At 38.1% G+C, this 12,977-nt stretch overlaps 1 protein-coding gene across 1 annotated transcript; it reads right to left on the bottom strand.

The window, feature by feature from the left end:
* Positions 1-6,947: 6,947 nt before the first annotated feature.
* LOC118579992 (olfactory receptor-like protein OLF3) lies at positions 6,948-7,901 on the bottom strand. Its single transcript, XM_036181833.1, has one exon. It carries the CDS (start codon positions 7,899-7,901, stop codon positions 6,948-6,950), a length of 954 nt encoding a protein of 317 aa, XP_036037726.1.
* Positions 7,902-12,977: the final 5,076 nt, after the last annotated feature.

Consider the following 12,977-nt stretch of genomic DNA (forward strand, 5'->3'; position numbering starts at 1 on the left):
CACAAATAAATTATTTTTTCTGTAACTTGCCTTGATCATGGTGTTTTATTGTAGCAGGAGAAAAGTAACCATTATCCTAGTCCATGAGGCTGGATGTTTCACCAATTCCAGTCTGGTACTAAAGGCCTGGAGGATTTCTAGAGAGCCATTGGTCTTATGGGAATCTCCATAGTAGGCTAATTGATGGACAGGCCATCATTGGATAATGAAATCAGTGAAGAATGGAAGTAGCAGGGCAATAGCATAACTGCACTTGCCAGAAGGCTGGGAGGGTGGACACACAAAGCCACAGCTTTCCCATTGTATGTCCTCAAATCTGGGTCACCACTAGGAGTTATTGATGCCCACTCTGGGGCACAGTGTTCTCCCTTCACTTAATCTGAGCCATCTCTCTTAGTTGAAGCTAGGCCAAAAAGTCACATTACATATATCATTTTCACACAATCTGGAGGGAACGAGGGGCTACTGCCGTGCCATGAAGAAGACAGAAGTCATGAATATTGCTGATATCATCTGAACCCCAACAACAAAGAGGTATTTGGCCTCCAAGGTCCATAGATATTTGTTTCTTTTTCTTTTCTTTTTTTCAGAATGCCTGAGTGAAGCATCATAATAACTGCAATACAGACAAGAAAAATGAAATCCAGTACTGTGTGTCTCTTGTGAGAAAGATTGTGACCACTGATTAAATCCTACTGAGAGAAAACTAATAAAATCAAATCCAATAAGCCTCTAGATCTAACTCGAGATACAGGATCTGAAAAGAATAACACTATACCTTCAGTATCCCTGGGAGGAAATCAATATTGCACAGGCAACCCAGCTGGGAGAAACTCTGTGATTCTATTGCAAATGTAATTCCAATGTCAAAAGGAAGCAGAGACAAATGCTACAGTATAAAGCACTTTCAGAAATAAAGTAGGTGATTACTGTACATGTTCTGTTGAATCTTTGTATGTATTGTGCTTTTTAAAAGATAAACTCCAAGTGATATTTTATAGTTAGTAACTATTGAACAAAATTTTATTTTCAAATACTTTTAGTGTCCAACTTCTTAAAAAGTTATATTTAATGACCTTATTATTTAGGACACATCTTCTAACCGAACCAGCAATTCTTTCTCACCTTCTCTTAGTCTTTCACAAGCACCTAAGAATTAGGAACACTTATCATCTCATCCCAGGAAATTTAATTTTCTGATTCCAATCAGTACTCCAATTTAAACATACATATCTAGAGGTTCTAATCTCTCATCCACATCTGAGAGAGAACATGCAATGTTTTCTTCCTGGGTCTAAGTTATCTCACTCAGAATGATTGTTTCAAACTCTGTTCATCTACCTCTTTCCAGATTAATTATTCCATTGCATATATTTATCACATTTTCATTATACTTTATTCAGTATGGGCATTTAAGTTGTTTCCATTTTCTGGTTATTGTGAATAAACCAACACAGACCATGGAGGAACAAGTACCTTTTAATGGAATATAGAGTCATTTGGACACATGGCCACCAGTAGTATAGCTGGACCACATGGTAGATCTATTTCTATCTTTTTGAAGGACCTTCAAGCCTAATGCTGTGGTGACTTCCAACCATAAAATTATTTTTGTTGCTATTTCATAACTGTAATTTTGCTACTGTTATATAGTGTGAATATTTGTGTTTTCCAGTGGTCTTAAGTGACCTCTGTGAAAGAGTCTTTGGCCCCAAAGGCATCACAACCTATAAGCTGAGAACCCCTATCCAGAGTAAAAAGAATTCTCGAAGAAGTTTTAATTTGCATGCCCTTATGGCCAAATATGCTAAGTATTTAAGGAATATTTCTCAGACCAACAGCAAAGTAACCAAAAACTCAGCTAGATGAGGGAAGGGCTCATCAAGTCTCATCTGTAGATGAGAAGTTACTGACCATTGATGGCTCCTGGGAAAAGAGACTGAGTTTTCTTTAGGGATGGGTCCCATTTCACAATATTCATGCTCCAGTAGATGGTCCTATACACATATACACAATGTTAGCACTAAGTGGACTCAGTTGGGTTTTTGTTTATTTTTTTAGTGTATGAATTTGGGAGGAAGAACTGGTGAGAGAATAAGGTTAGAAGTAGAGGGGAGGGATTGGAAGGAGACTTTATAAAAACACAGTATGCATATGTTTAAACAATAAAAATGTAATTTAATTTATGGAGAATAATATATAGAGAGATAAAAGTTCTGAAAAAGACCAAGTAAATGATAAAGTTAAAAATACAAACTTAACAAATAAAACATGAGACTCTACTAGTCTGTTACAATAGACAAATGCTTCCCAGTTAAGGAAGATTTGGAAAGCCATTCAAATAGACACCCTATACAAACGGGAAAATCAGATCATTGAACATGTGACAAAGATAAGTTGCAAACATTGTGTCTGAAGAATTAACCACAGCATGGAAGATACTGTGCCTTCATGTGTCTTCCTCCTTAGTAAGTCATACATATTTATATATACCTTTTGAGTGGTTTTCTTCTCTCACATCTCTGCTACACCAGTGTATATAAAGTATGTTCATGGTGTTCAATTTTCAAATTTAATGCACAATTGTCAGTCATGATCAGAACATTTTATCAGAATAATGAGGTCCATATGAGGATTCTGGTATGGAAGATGGAGTGTTTTACTACTGCAGGCCACAGGAATATATCATAAGAACTCAGCTGGTTATGGCAAAGTCACTACCTAGAGGGATCAGGGAATTCCTCCAGAGGAAGCCAAATCCCAAGGAATTTTTGGTGTTACTTGGCTTGTTATATATCAGCTGTATTCTGTTATGAAAATCATGTGTGCCTTCATAGTTTTCCCAATTGACTTTTCCCCTAGAAGGGCTAACAGTGTGGACTGCACTCTCTGGACATACACATTCCATGAATTTGGAGAACAGCCTCCGGAAAGGCTTTCTCTGGAATCAGATATCTCCCTTCGCCACTTTTAAGGACTACAGGAAGCACTGCCCAGGTGGGCACCCAACTTCCGAGGACTAACAATAACAGCCCACATGCAAGTCTCCTGACTTAACATATATTCCACAAGGGGACACTAGGTCAGGTGGATATTAAGTAATAGCTTTACACAATTTAGCTCAGACCCTCCCTTCTTATACCAGGACTTCCAGGGCACGGGACAGTGAAGAGAAAAGAGAATAGAAGAACTATATGAGTAAGAACTTGAGAGGAACAAATTGAGACTGGGAAGAACTAGATTGAAGGGCTAGAAGAGAGTACTAGAGGAACGAGATGGAAGATGAGGAAGAGCCAGATGGGGAGAGAAGGAGATGGGAGAGGAGCTGATAAGGAAAAGAACTAGATAGATGGGAACCTAGAGGGGACAGAACTAGATGAAGGAATGAAGATAGAACCTAGAGGGGACAATAGTTAAATATAGAGAAATCAGGCAAGAAAGGAGCTAGACATGAGAGCAGAATAGAAGCTGTGTAGAGAGAAAACTATCACAGAATAATAACGTGTATGAACTAAGGAGTTTCGTGCACATAGATTCATTTCTTTTCATCAAAGATTAATTATCAACTGGTTGTAGATTCTTCCTGGACCCTGGGAGGGGACTATCGAGGGGCTGGACCCCATAGTCCCCGATATTTTACATGAAATATCTTCTACAGAATGTGATTTGACCTTTCTCAATCCCATTACTACTAACATAGTTCAAATCTCCTTAATATTTAAGCAGCCTGACTGAGTACCCCACTTGCTTGAAGCCTTGCCTCTAATCTTTTCTTGTATTTTTTTCAGATTAATAGTTCAAAACCACAGATTTATTCAATGAATATTCTTATTAATTTACCAGTTTTTCAAAGCTATGAGAATAAAGTTGTGCTGGTCAGTTTTATGCAAACTTGACACAGGCTAGTGTTATCTGAGAAGATGAAACCTCAATTGAGAAAATTCTTCCATAAGATGGGCTACAGGCAGGTCTGTAGGGCTGAGAAAGCCATGAGGAGCAAGCCAGTAAGCAGCACCCCTTCATGGCCTCTGCATCAGCTCCTACCTCCAGATTCCTGCCCTGTTTGAGTTTCTGTCCTCACTGCTTTTGATGATGATTGTTTTACTGCCGGTAGCCATGTTGGGGGGCAGCAGGTAGATAATTCTCAGGTAGGCAAGGCTCCCAAGACCACAGACCATGGAATATCTTTTGCTTCTGCTGTGCCTTTGCATGCTTGCTTCTGCTATCTCTCTCTGATATCTGGCATGGTTGAATTGTGTGTGAGGAAATTCCCCACATTATTGTAAGATAATGTGTTTATCTCATGGAAACATCCTGTTCTACTGGGCAATTTTACCTGCAAATTAATTTGAAGATGATTTCCTCCCTAAGCTGTACAGTCTAATTGATAATAATAGCATTAGCTTATACAGAGCTTTGATGAATAAAAGTATATGCAAGGATATGTTTCACCACTAAAGACCTGTGAGTTACACCTTAGGAGCTGCTTTAGATCACAGCTCAGGTTAGTGATTAGGATAACAACTGAATTCCCTGGAAGCCAGGCTGGCCTTAATGTTCTCAATACTGAAAAGATACAGTTACAGGTCTTGATGTGCATCATTTTGATGAAACAAAGCCTTGTAATAATTTCAGGTTAGATCAGATGTTTTGACAATAGCTTTAAGAAAAAAAAAACACAGAAAACAATATAGTGTCCATAAGGAGACATAAATGAGGTTAAAAATCCAAAGTAGCCTAACTGTTAAGGTTGGTTGTCGATTAAAGGTGATGACTAACTCCTAGTACCCATTCCTGCTCTCAGTCTCCTGATACAAGAAACTAGTGATAGACAGGTATGCATCCTAAAGATCTAAAGTACAGCTGGCTGATTGTCTTTTATGTACAAATGTTTAGGTTTGTGATTCTTCTAGGATTCCTTGTAAGATTAACTTTCTAGATAGACAGTAGAATGATTGATTCTCTCTTGGTAGCCTGGTATATGCCCTGTCAGCAAGGGAGTTGTCTATGAAAAGATGCTTTCTGTCTTCTCATGCTCTGTTGATCTAAAGTAAGTTACTTAGACAAAAATGTATATGGGATATTGGGATGATGTTTTTAATCATGTAAGGAAGATTACTTGTACTCTGAAGGAATTGAGCAAAATCACTGTATGGGATAGAGATTAGAATGTCATTGGCCTACCAGGATTTTATGAATGTGTGAGTGAAATAAACCCTTTTCTTCCCAAGTTACTTTTAGTCATGGTGTTTCATGACAATAATAGCCTCAACTAAGACAAAAGTTAAAAGATAATTTGGCATCCATGGCCTTGCCAGATACAACAATGTCTATCCAGCTACTTTACCCTCTCTATCTCCTTACTCTTCTGTGAACTTCAATTCAGCTTCCAGCCTATTAGGGTGTAAATGCTTACACCACATGTGAAAGTTTGAACTACTTGTTCCATGTCTCAGTTTCTTGTCATCTGCATAACTGGTTCTCATGTTTCTAGTCTCAGCCTAAGACTTCTGCCATCGCCCTAAATGGTCTTACTCTTATTTTAAACTGATTATATGTATCATAGCCGTTCACTGTCTGTCATCCATAGTCATCATGCATGTTCATGTCAAGACTGTACCAGATTGAGTATGTTTACAAATATCACTAAAACACTGTAGACATTCTATGAATGTCAGACAAATTAACATCAATAGAAATTTAACTGTCATTTACATCTTTGGGTAAACCTTTCTGTCTCTCAAGATTCGAGATTATATTATTGTAAAGTTATAATTCAAACATGAAATTTGCTTCAGATTAAATGGACTTTCATCTGTATAAAACCTCAGATTCTGTAATAACTGTTGACAAATGTAACAACCAAAAATTATTGGTTATAGGAAGGTGATTCTGGGGAAAAAAATAGAATCCTTCAAGGAAGTAAGACCATCTATGATCACATGCTTCCTACTTGTCTACATCTTGATCCATTATTCAATTACTGTTTTTCTTCTATTTTGCCTTATTTGGGCTTTTCATCATGATGAACCCACTGAAGGTCAATTATGAGTATGAAAGATGAAAGAAAAGATTAATACACAGACATGAAGGTAACATTAACACAGCCAACTAAATTACCTTAATTGCCCAAATTCATCTTTGGTGGAGGAGTCAGCCCCTTTCTAAGAGTGTATTATTGATGGTTTATATTTTATCTCATCATTTGAGTGATTAATGTGTTTCAATAGTTCAGAAGTAGAGAGTGTATTTTTTTTCAGAGACTGGACAAGCTCAAATTCAACACTTACATTGAAATCCCTTGTTTATGTGGTCAAATCCCTTCAAATTGTTTGAATGCTTTCAATTAAGCTAGAAACAAATGTTGACTTGGACAATAACTTTATATACTTGGCATCTCCCTAGGGAAACTTTCATTTGATCTTTCTGTACATGGTTAGCTCTAAAAACCAAAAAAAATCATTAATGCCAGCTGTGAGACATGGCATCTGCATGTAGTTAGTCCTACATAAAGACAGTATAATAATCTTCACAGCTCACCTCAATGTTGACCCACTTATAAGCTGTGTTCTTACAGAGACTTTTAGTGTTCAAATAAGTATCTCCAAGGGTGAACATGAATTTTCTTTCGATTGGAATCACAACAACCTATTGTGAAATGTATCAGCACCTCTGGTTCATGTCCTCAAACAAAGGAATAAATACTTCCAATAATCATGCCATGGAAGTGGAGACAGAATTAGGAGAAAGTTCTATAAATCATTATATAGCTCAACTGAATATCCTGCTGATACATAACTCAACATAAACACTCATCTTGCTACATGGCATCACCAGTACATATTATGCTGTCTACCACTACACAGTTGACAAGGCATTGTAGATTCTGTTATTTATGAGTTGCATAAACATTGAGGAAATGTTCTTTTCCCTGTCCACATGAGTCATCAAATTGCCAGTTTTGATGTGACTCCAGAGAATCTTCCTAAAAGTTTCTGCCATGCCCCCTTCACCTCCTTATTCCTTAGACTATAAATCATGGGGTTCAGCATGGGTGTCAAAATTGCATAGAACAGAGACATCATCTTCTCCTGGAGGACAGAGGGGCTGGAGTGGGGCTGGATGTAGGTGAAAATAGCCATGCCATAGCACAGGACAACCATAGTAAGGTGAGAGGCACAGGTCTGAAAGGCTTTCCACCTTCCTTCTGTGGACTGTATTTTTAGGATAGTGGAGATGATCTGGATGTAGGACAAGAGAACCAGGAAGAAAGGTGTCATAAGCAAGATAATGCTAGAAACCATGATTGCAATCTTATTGGATGAGGTATCCACACAAGCCAATCTCACCACAGCAAGGGTTTCACAGGCTATGTGATCAATATACTTATTTTTGCACATGGGCAGCTGAAAGGTGATGGTGGTGTGCACAAGAGAGTTGATGGAGCCACTCACCCAAGATGTGATGACCAGTCTCATACATAGCCCTGCATGCATGATGACTGAGTACCTCAAAGGGTCACACACTGCCACATAGCGGTCATAGGCCATCACTGCTAGCAGAAGGAACTCAATCCCTCCTAAGCTTAGGGAAAAAAATAACTGGGCTGCACAGCTCAGAAATGGAATTGCTTTGTGTGTGGCAAGAAAATGAACCAGCAGCTGGGGGACTATGCTGGTGGCATAAGACACATCCACAAGTGACAGGTTGGTGAGAAAGAAATACATGGGAGTGTGGAGTCGGCTGTCCAGTCTGATCAGAAGAATGATGAGAAAGTTCCCCAGCACTGTCACCAGGTACATCAGCAAGAATAGGACGAAGAGGGAGACTTGAGTGCCCCGGTCTCTGGACAGGCCAAGGAGGATGAATTCATGCATCCACGTCTCATTGTCACGGTCCATTAAGAGCTATGATCTGCAAAGAGTATCAAAAATAAAAACACATGGCAATCAAATAATAAGAGACTAAGAATACATAATGAATGTTATCTAACAGGCTTTTTAAAATCTTGTATCATTCATGGGACTTAAAGAACATGCTTAGTTCTAATATGCTTTTTATTGACTATGTTGCAGAGACATAGGCCAGTCATAATGACTCCGCAATAGCTTGACATGCCTCACAGAGGCAAGCTACAACCCAGAGATGAAGCAGTGCAGTTCTGTCTGCTCTACGTCATTACCAGTTCCCTTTTATTCCCAGACAATGAGAAAATAGTGTTATAGCTGACAACGATAGAAGAGTAAAAGATTAAGGAGAGAGAACCACAGTATGAAACTACCTCAAATACATCGACTGCAATCCTCTTGATATGTTAGTAAGCTACAAGAAGGGTGATTGTGAATGTGGAAATATTTGGAATCTGAGAACCTAGTTTTAGTGGGTTGTTTTATTTTATTTAGCATGTATTTGATTTTTGTTTGGTGAGAAGCTTTGTTATAGAAAATTCAATACTTTCAAGTATTTTAAAGCACAAATGTAAATAGCTCTTGGGAGGACGTGTCACTGCTTGTATAGTTCAGTACCTCAAGGATGAGGAGTGTAACAAGACCTCTGCTTGGGGCGGATAAACAGGCAAATGGAATTTCCTGTTTTAAAATAGACACGAGTAAATTGAAAGCTTTCAGCAAAAAAATTTTAGTATGTTTTCTGTGCTCTGGGGGAAACATCACGAAGATGAAGTTTCTATCTTCATATTATCCCCCTTTTAATCTGATTCCATTAAGAGTCTGTTATCTCAAATTGAACTGAAAAGAAAGCAAATGAGAATACAGTAGTGTGGACACCCAAGGTCAAGGGTTAAAGAGAAAGCAGCCTTGGTGTCTAACAGGGATAACACAGGAACCCTGGTAAACCACTGGCAGAAAACAAAGTCTCTGCTCAATTTTGTGCTCAGTGGGCAGTTTGACAGTAAAAGTAATATAGCATGCTACTAAACATCCAGGGCAAATAGGTGATGTTTAAAAGACACGTTTAGAACTGACTCAACTACTGAACATCTGTCTCTTCACTAATGTCTTGGTTATTTGAGTGTGCAATACGAGGGGAAAGAGGAAATAAGGAGCAGGAGGGAAAGAAAGATTGAGCACCGTGGTAATTCTAGGGCTTCTGGCCTGCATGTGGAAAATTTCCCATTTCAACTTTCTCACTTGGTAAATGACCAAGTAGGAGCTAGGGGAAATATTCAATTCAACCAGGCAGCGGTGGCACACGCCTTTGACCCCAGCACTAGGGAGGCAGAGCCAGGCAGATCTCTGTGAGTTCGAGGCCAGCCTGGTCTACAGAGTGAGATCCAGGACAGGCACCAAAACTACACAGAGAAACCCTGTCTCAAGAAACCAAAAAAGAAAAGAAAAAAAGCCAAACCAAACAACAAGAACAAAAACAAACAAACAAACAAAAAGAAAACACCAGAAATACCCAACCGAGCATGTTCCAAATAGATGTGAACACTTCTCTCACAGAGATTTACAATGTCTATGGTATTGCAAGATTAAATTATCCTGGAGAGTGTTCACACAACTCATAATCTAGCCCTATTCTATTAGCTTTATCTTACTAATTATAGTAATTATTATCATACTGTATGTTTTAGAGCAAAGTATTTTACTGAACATGTTGCATAATTAACTGATATATATTTACTGGTTTAATTATGTTTATTGTATTGAGATTACCACTCACTTACCTGTAAGGCCTTTGCCTGATTTTAAAAATTCTTCTAATTTAAAAAAATTGTGTTTTTGAGATAAATTTGGGGTTTTGAATGGGTTGGCCTCAAGCTCACTACCCTGTTTTAGTCTCCTTATGGGTAGCATGTGCCACTGTTTCTAAATCAAGAGATTATTATTTATTTATTTATTTTAGATAGGATCTGTAGCTGGGGCTGGCCTCCAATTCCCTCTGTAGCTCAGGATAACCTTGAAGTTTTTAATCCTCCTGTTTCTACCTCCCAAGTTCCAAGATTACAGTTGTATATCATTATACCCAATTTATGTGGTGCCAGGAATCAAATCCAGGGATCAACCCAAGAAGTGTAACAAGTGTAGTCCATCTTTAGACACTCAAAATTAACATTCATTTAAAACATTTTCTATGTTCTAGGGCCCCTTTGGGAAGTCTATAAAGAATATAGAATGCACAATTCAAAGCCAGGTGAATGAGAAAAGATGGGTTTTCCAGACAACTTTAACGTAACTGTCAGTAAATATCATCTCATCATTACTCTGGACTCTCTCAAAAAATAGTTCAAATGTTTATCCCAATTTCATAGTAAAGTTATGAGTGACTTGAAATGTAATCCACATCTAATTTTTTCCCATAAGGAAATAAGATCTTGGTCTTTCCAGCTATAAATAATTTGTGAACTTCCTATATTTCTATTTTTCATGAACTTAAATAAGGGAAAACTATTAGAGCTTTTATTGCATTTGTCTATACAAACAAGGAAACAAAGATGACTTAGCACAGGGGTAGATGTGTAGTTGATACTCATAATGAGTGTTGAGAAGCCAAGGATGTATGCTATCTAGCCCAGCAGCCTGCACAGGGATAACTTGTTATTGCTTCTCTGTCATTGTCAAGAAGTAAATACATACATGTTTGCCATAAATACATGTTAAATGTAACAAACAATAAAAGCTTATTTCAATTTTGTTTGGTTACATATGTTCAGCATCAGCAAGCTTCAAAGCATACCTTTCTGCACAGAAGACATTCTCTGAAAGGATATAATCCTGTGTTTAATCTCCTTGGATATGAGCACCAGGAGGGAGAAATTTCTCATAGTATTTTATGAATGGTGGTGGAAGCAGAGTACTCACTGAGCCCTAATAAGTAAAATACAGTATATTGGAAAGTACACAGTGTGACAGAAAGTTCTTTAGATCCCTGACCTCAAGCTCTACTATAGAGCTACAGTAATAAAAACAGCTTGGTACTGGCATAAAAACCGACATGTGGACCAATGGAATTGAATTGAAGACCCTGACATTAATCCGCACACCTATGAACATATAATTTTTGACAAAGAAGCCAAAACTGTACCATGGAAAAAAGAAAGCATCTTCAACACATGGTGTTGGCATAACTGGATGTCAACATGTAGAAGGCTGCAAATAGATCCATATCTGTCACTGTGCACAAAACTTAAGACCGAGTAGATCAAAGACCTCAACATAAGTCCAGTTACTCTGAACCTGATAGAAGAGAAAGTAGGAAGTAGTCCTGAACACATTGGCACAGGAGATCACTTCCTAAATATAAATTCTTTAGGTAGAAATATATGTCACCCAAAGGTCATGAGTGTGCAAGGATGTGAGTATGTAAGCAGGCATCAAACATGGGTTAATGTTTATCTACAAAGAGTAGGCAAAGTTTGAGGTTAGACATTACTGTCTCCATTTCTTGAGTCTGTTTTGATCTTTCATTTATGAGCTAAAGAACTTTCTATCACACTGTGTAATAAGCCTAATTTCCGACAGATATGGATCCCATTCTAGAATTTTCTTTTCGTATCCCTATCCTTAAAGAAATGTAATGGAATATCAAGGAAGTTAATATCTTAAATCCAGTCAAATAAGTTTTGAAGAAAAGATTTAGCGTTAACATCTGATCTTTTAGAATCACAAAACCAAGCATTACTCAACTACTCTGATATAATATAATTATATCTGAATAGTTGGTCACTTATGCAAGATTCTAGTTTATACTAAGCTCCTTAAATATCTGTTTGATTCCCAAGAGGAAGGAGCAGGAATTCTGAACCATAATATGAAGAACTCCTTTACCTTCTTACCCATTATACCCTGACCATATCTAGGCTCTGACAAAAATGAGATTTTGGAAGAAAGCATGATCAGATGTGCATCAGGATAAAGATGAGAGAGCTGATCCTCATACACTTACCAACACAGCAGCAGAAGTGCTCATTCAACTGGTACCACACAATCATCATGTGTCCTCTCTTCGGGATTTCCATGGAAATCTCTTCGGATGCTTCTGTATGTGGTGTCTTCCCACCAGTTCCTGGCTGAACTTAGTTTTCTTCATTTCTCTTTGGGTACAGCATTCAATTGTCTCTGTAAGGAAGGATGCAGACAGGATGTGGCTTTGGGGAACCACTTCTGTTTTCATCAGTCATCTCCACCTGACAGGAGCCTACTTCACTGAGTACAACATGCATCTGATTATTAAAACTCATTTTTACACTTCCCTTAGCTAGAAGACTTGAGAACTTGTGTTCTTACCCCACATCAAGACAAGTGAAATCTTGATTTGCTGATACCTCCTAGTTCTGGGTAGTATAAAAGACATTCTCAGTGTTCCATCCTTCAGGACAGTCTAGAAAAACAACACTTTCCATATACAAAGAGCATATGGATCAGCCTCAAAATACACAATATGAAAAAAGTGAGACACATAAGAGAGCCCACCACCCACATTATATCAATAATGCCCTATACTGTTGTGTGGAAGATGCTTTAAAGCTAAAGAAGAAAAATGCCAAGCTCTTCTCCTAAGACAATTTGGTAGCACAGTGTCTTGGTGATGCTCCACTGGGTTTTAGTCACAGTTGGCCTCCTCTTTGGAGACTTCTACAATCTTAGCTGAGCCCTGGATACAGACACACAACAGAGGAGGTTGAGATGTTGTTCTCTCATACAAGTCTAGATAAACCAGGACCTTACCTTCATAGAATTGAGTTGCCAGCGAAAATTGCTCTTTGATTTACAGAAAGGTTCACCTGATCCATGGCTGCACACATGGTTGTTGTATACATAGACAGTATCCTTCCTAGGTAGGAATGTTTCTGTCATCATTATTATATTCAGATATGGAGAACCCAAGAGACACTTAGGTGGGTGACATATCAAAATAATTTTATACCCTGAGAGCAATAGTATTTATTCTTCTTTAGGGTTTTGTTACCTGGCTTCTCTCTGCATTTGTTTGCCTGACTTTTCATATAATCTGAA

The sequence above is a fragment of the Onychomys torridus genome, chromosome 3 (assembly GCF_903995425.1).
Source record: "Onychomys torridus chromosome 3, mOncTor1.1, whole genome shotgun sequence".
NCBI lineage: Eukaryota > Metazoa > Chordata > Mammalia > Rodentia > Cricetidae > Onychomys > Onychomys torridus.

Excerpts from the sequence above, each read along its gene's own strand:
- LOC118579992 (XM_036181833.1), bottom strand. The coding sequence starts at position 7,901 with ATGGACCGTGACAATGAGACGTGGATGCATGAATTCATCCTCCTTGGC.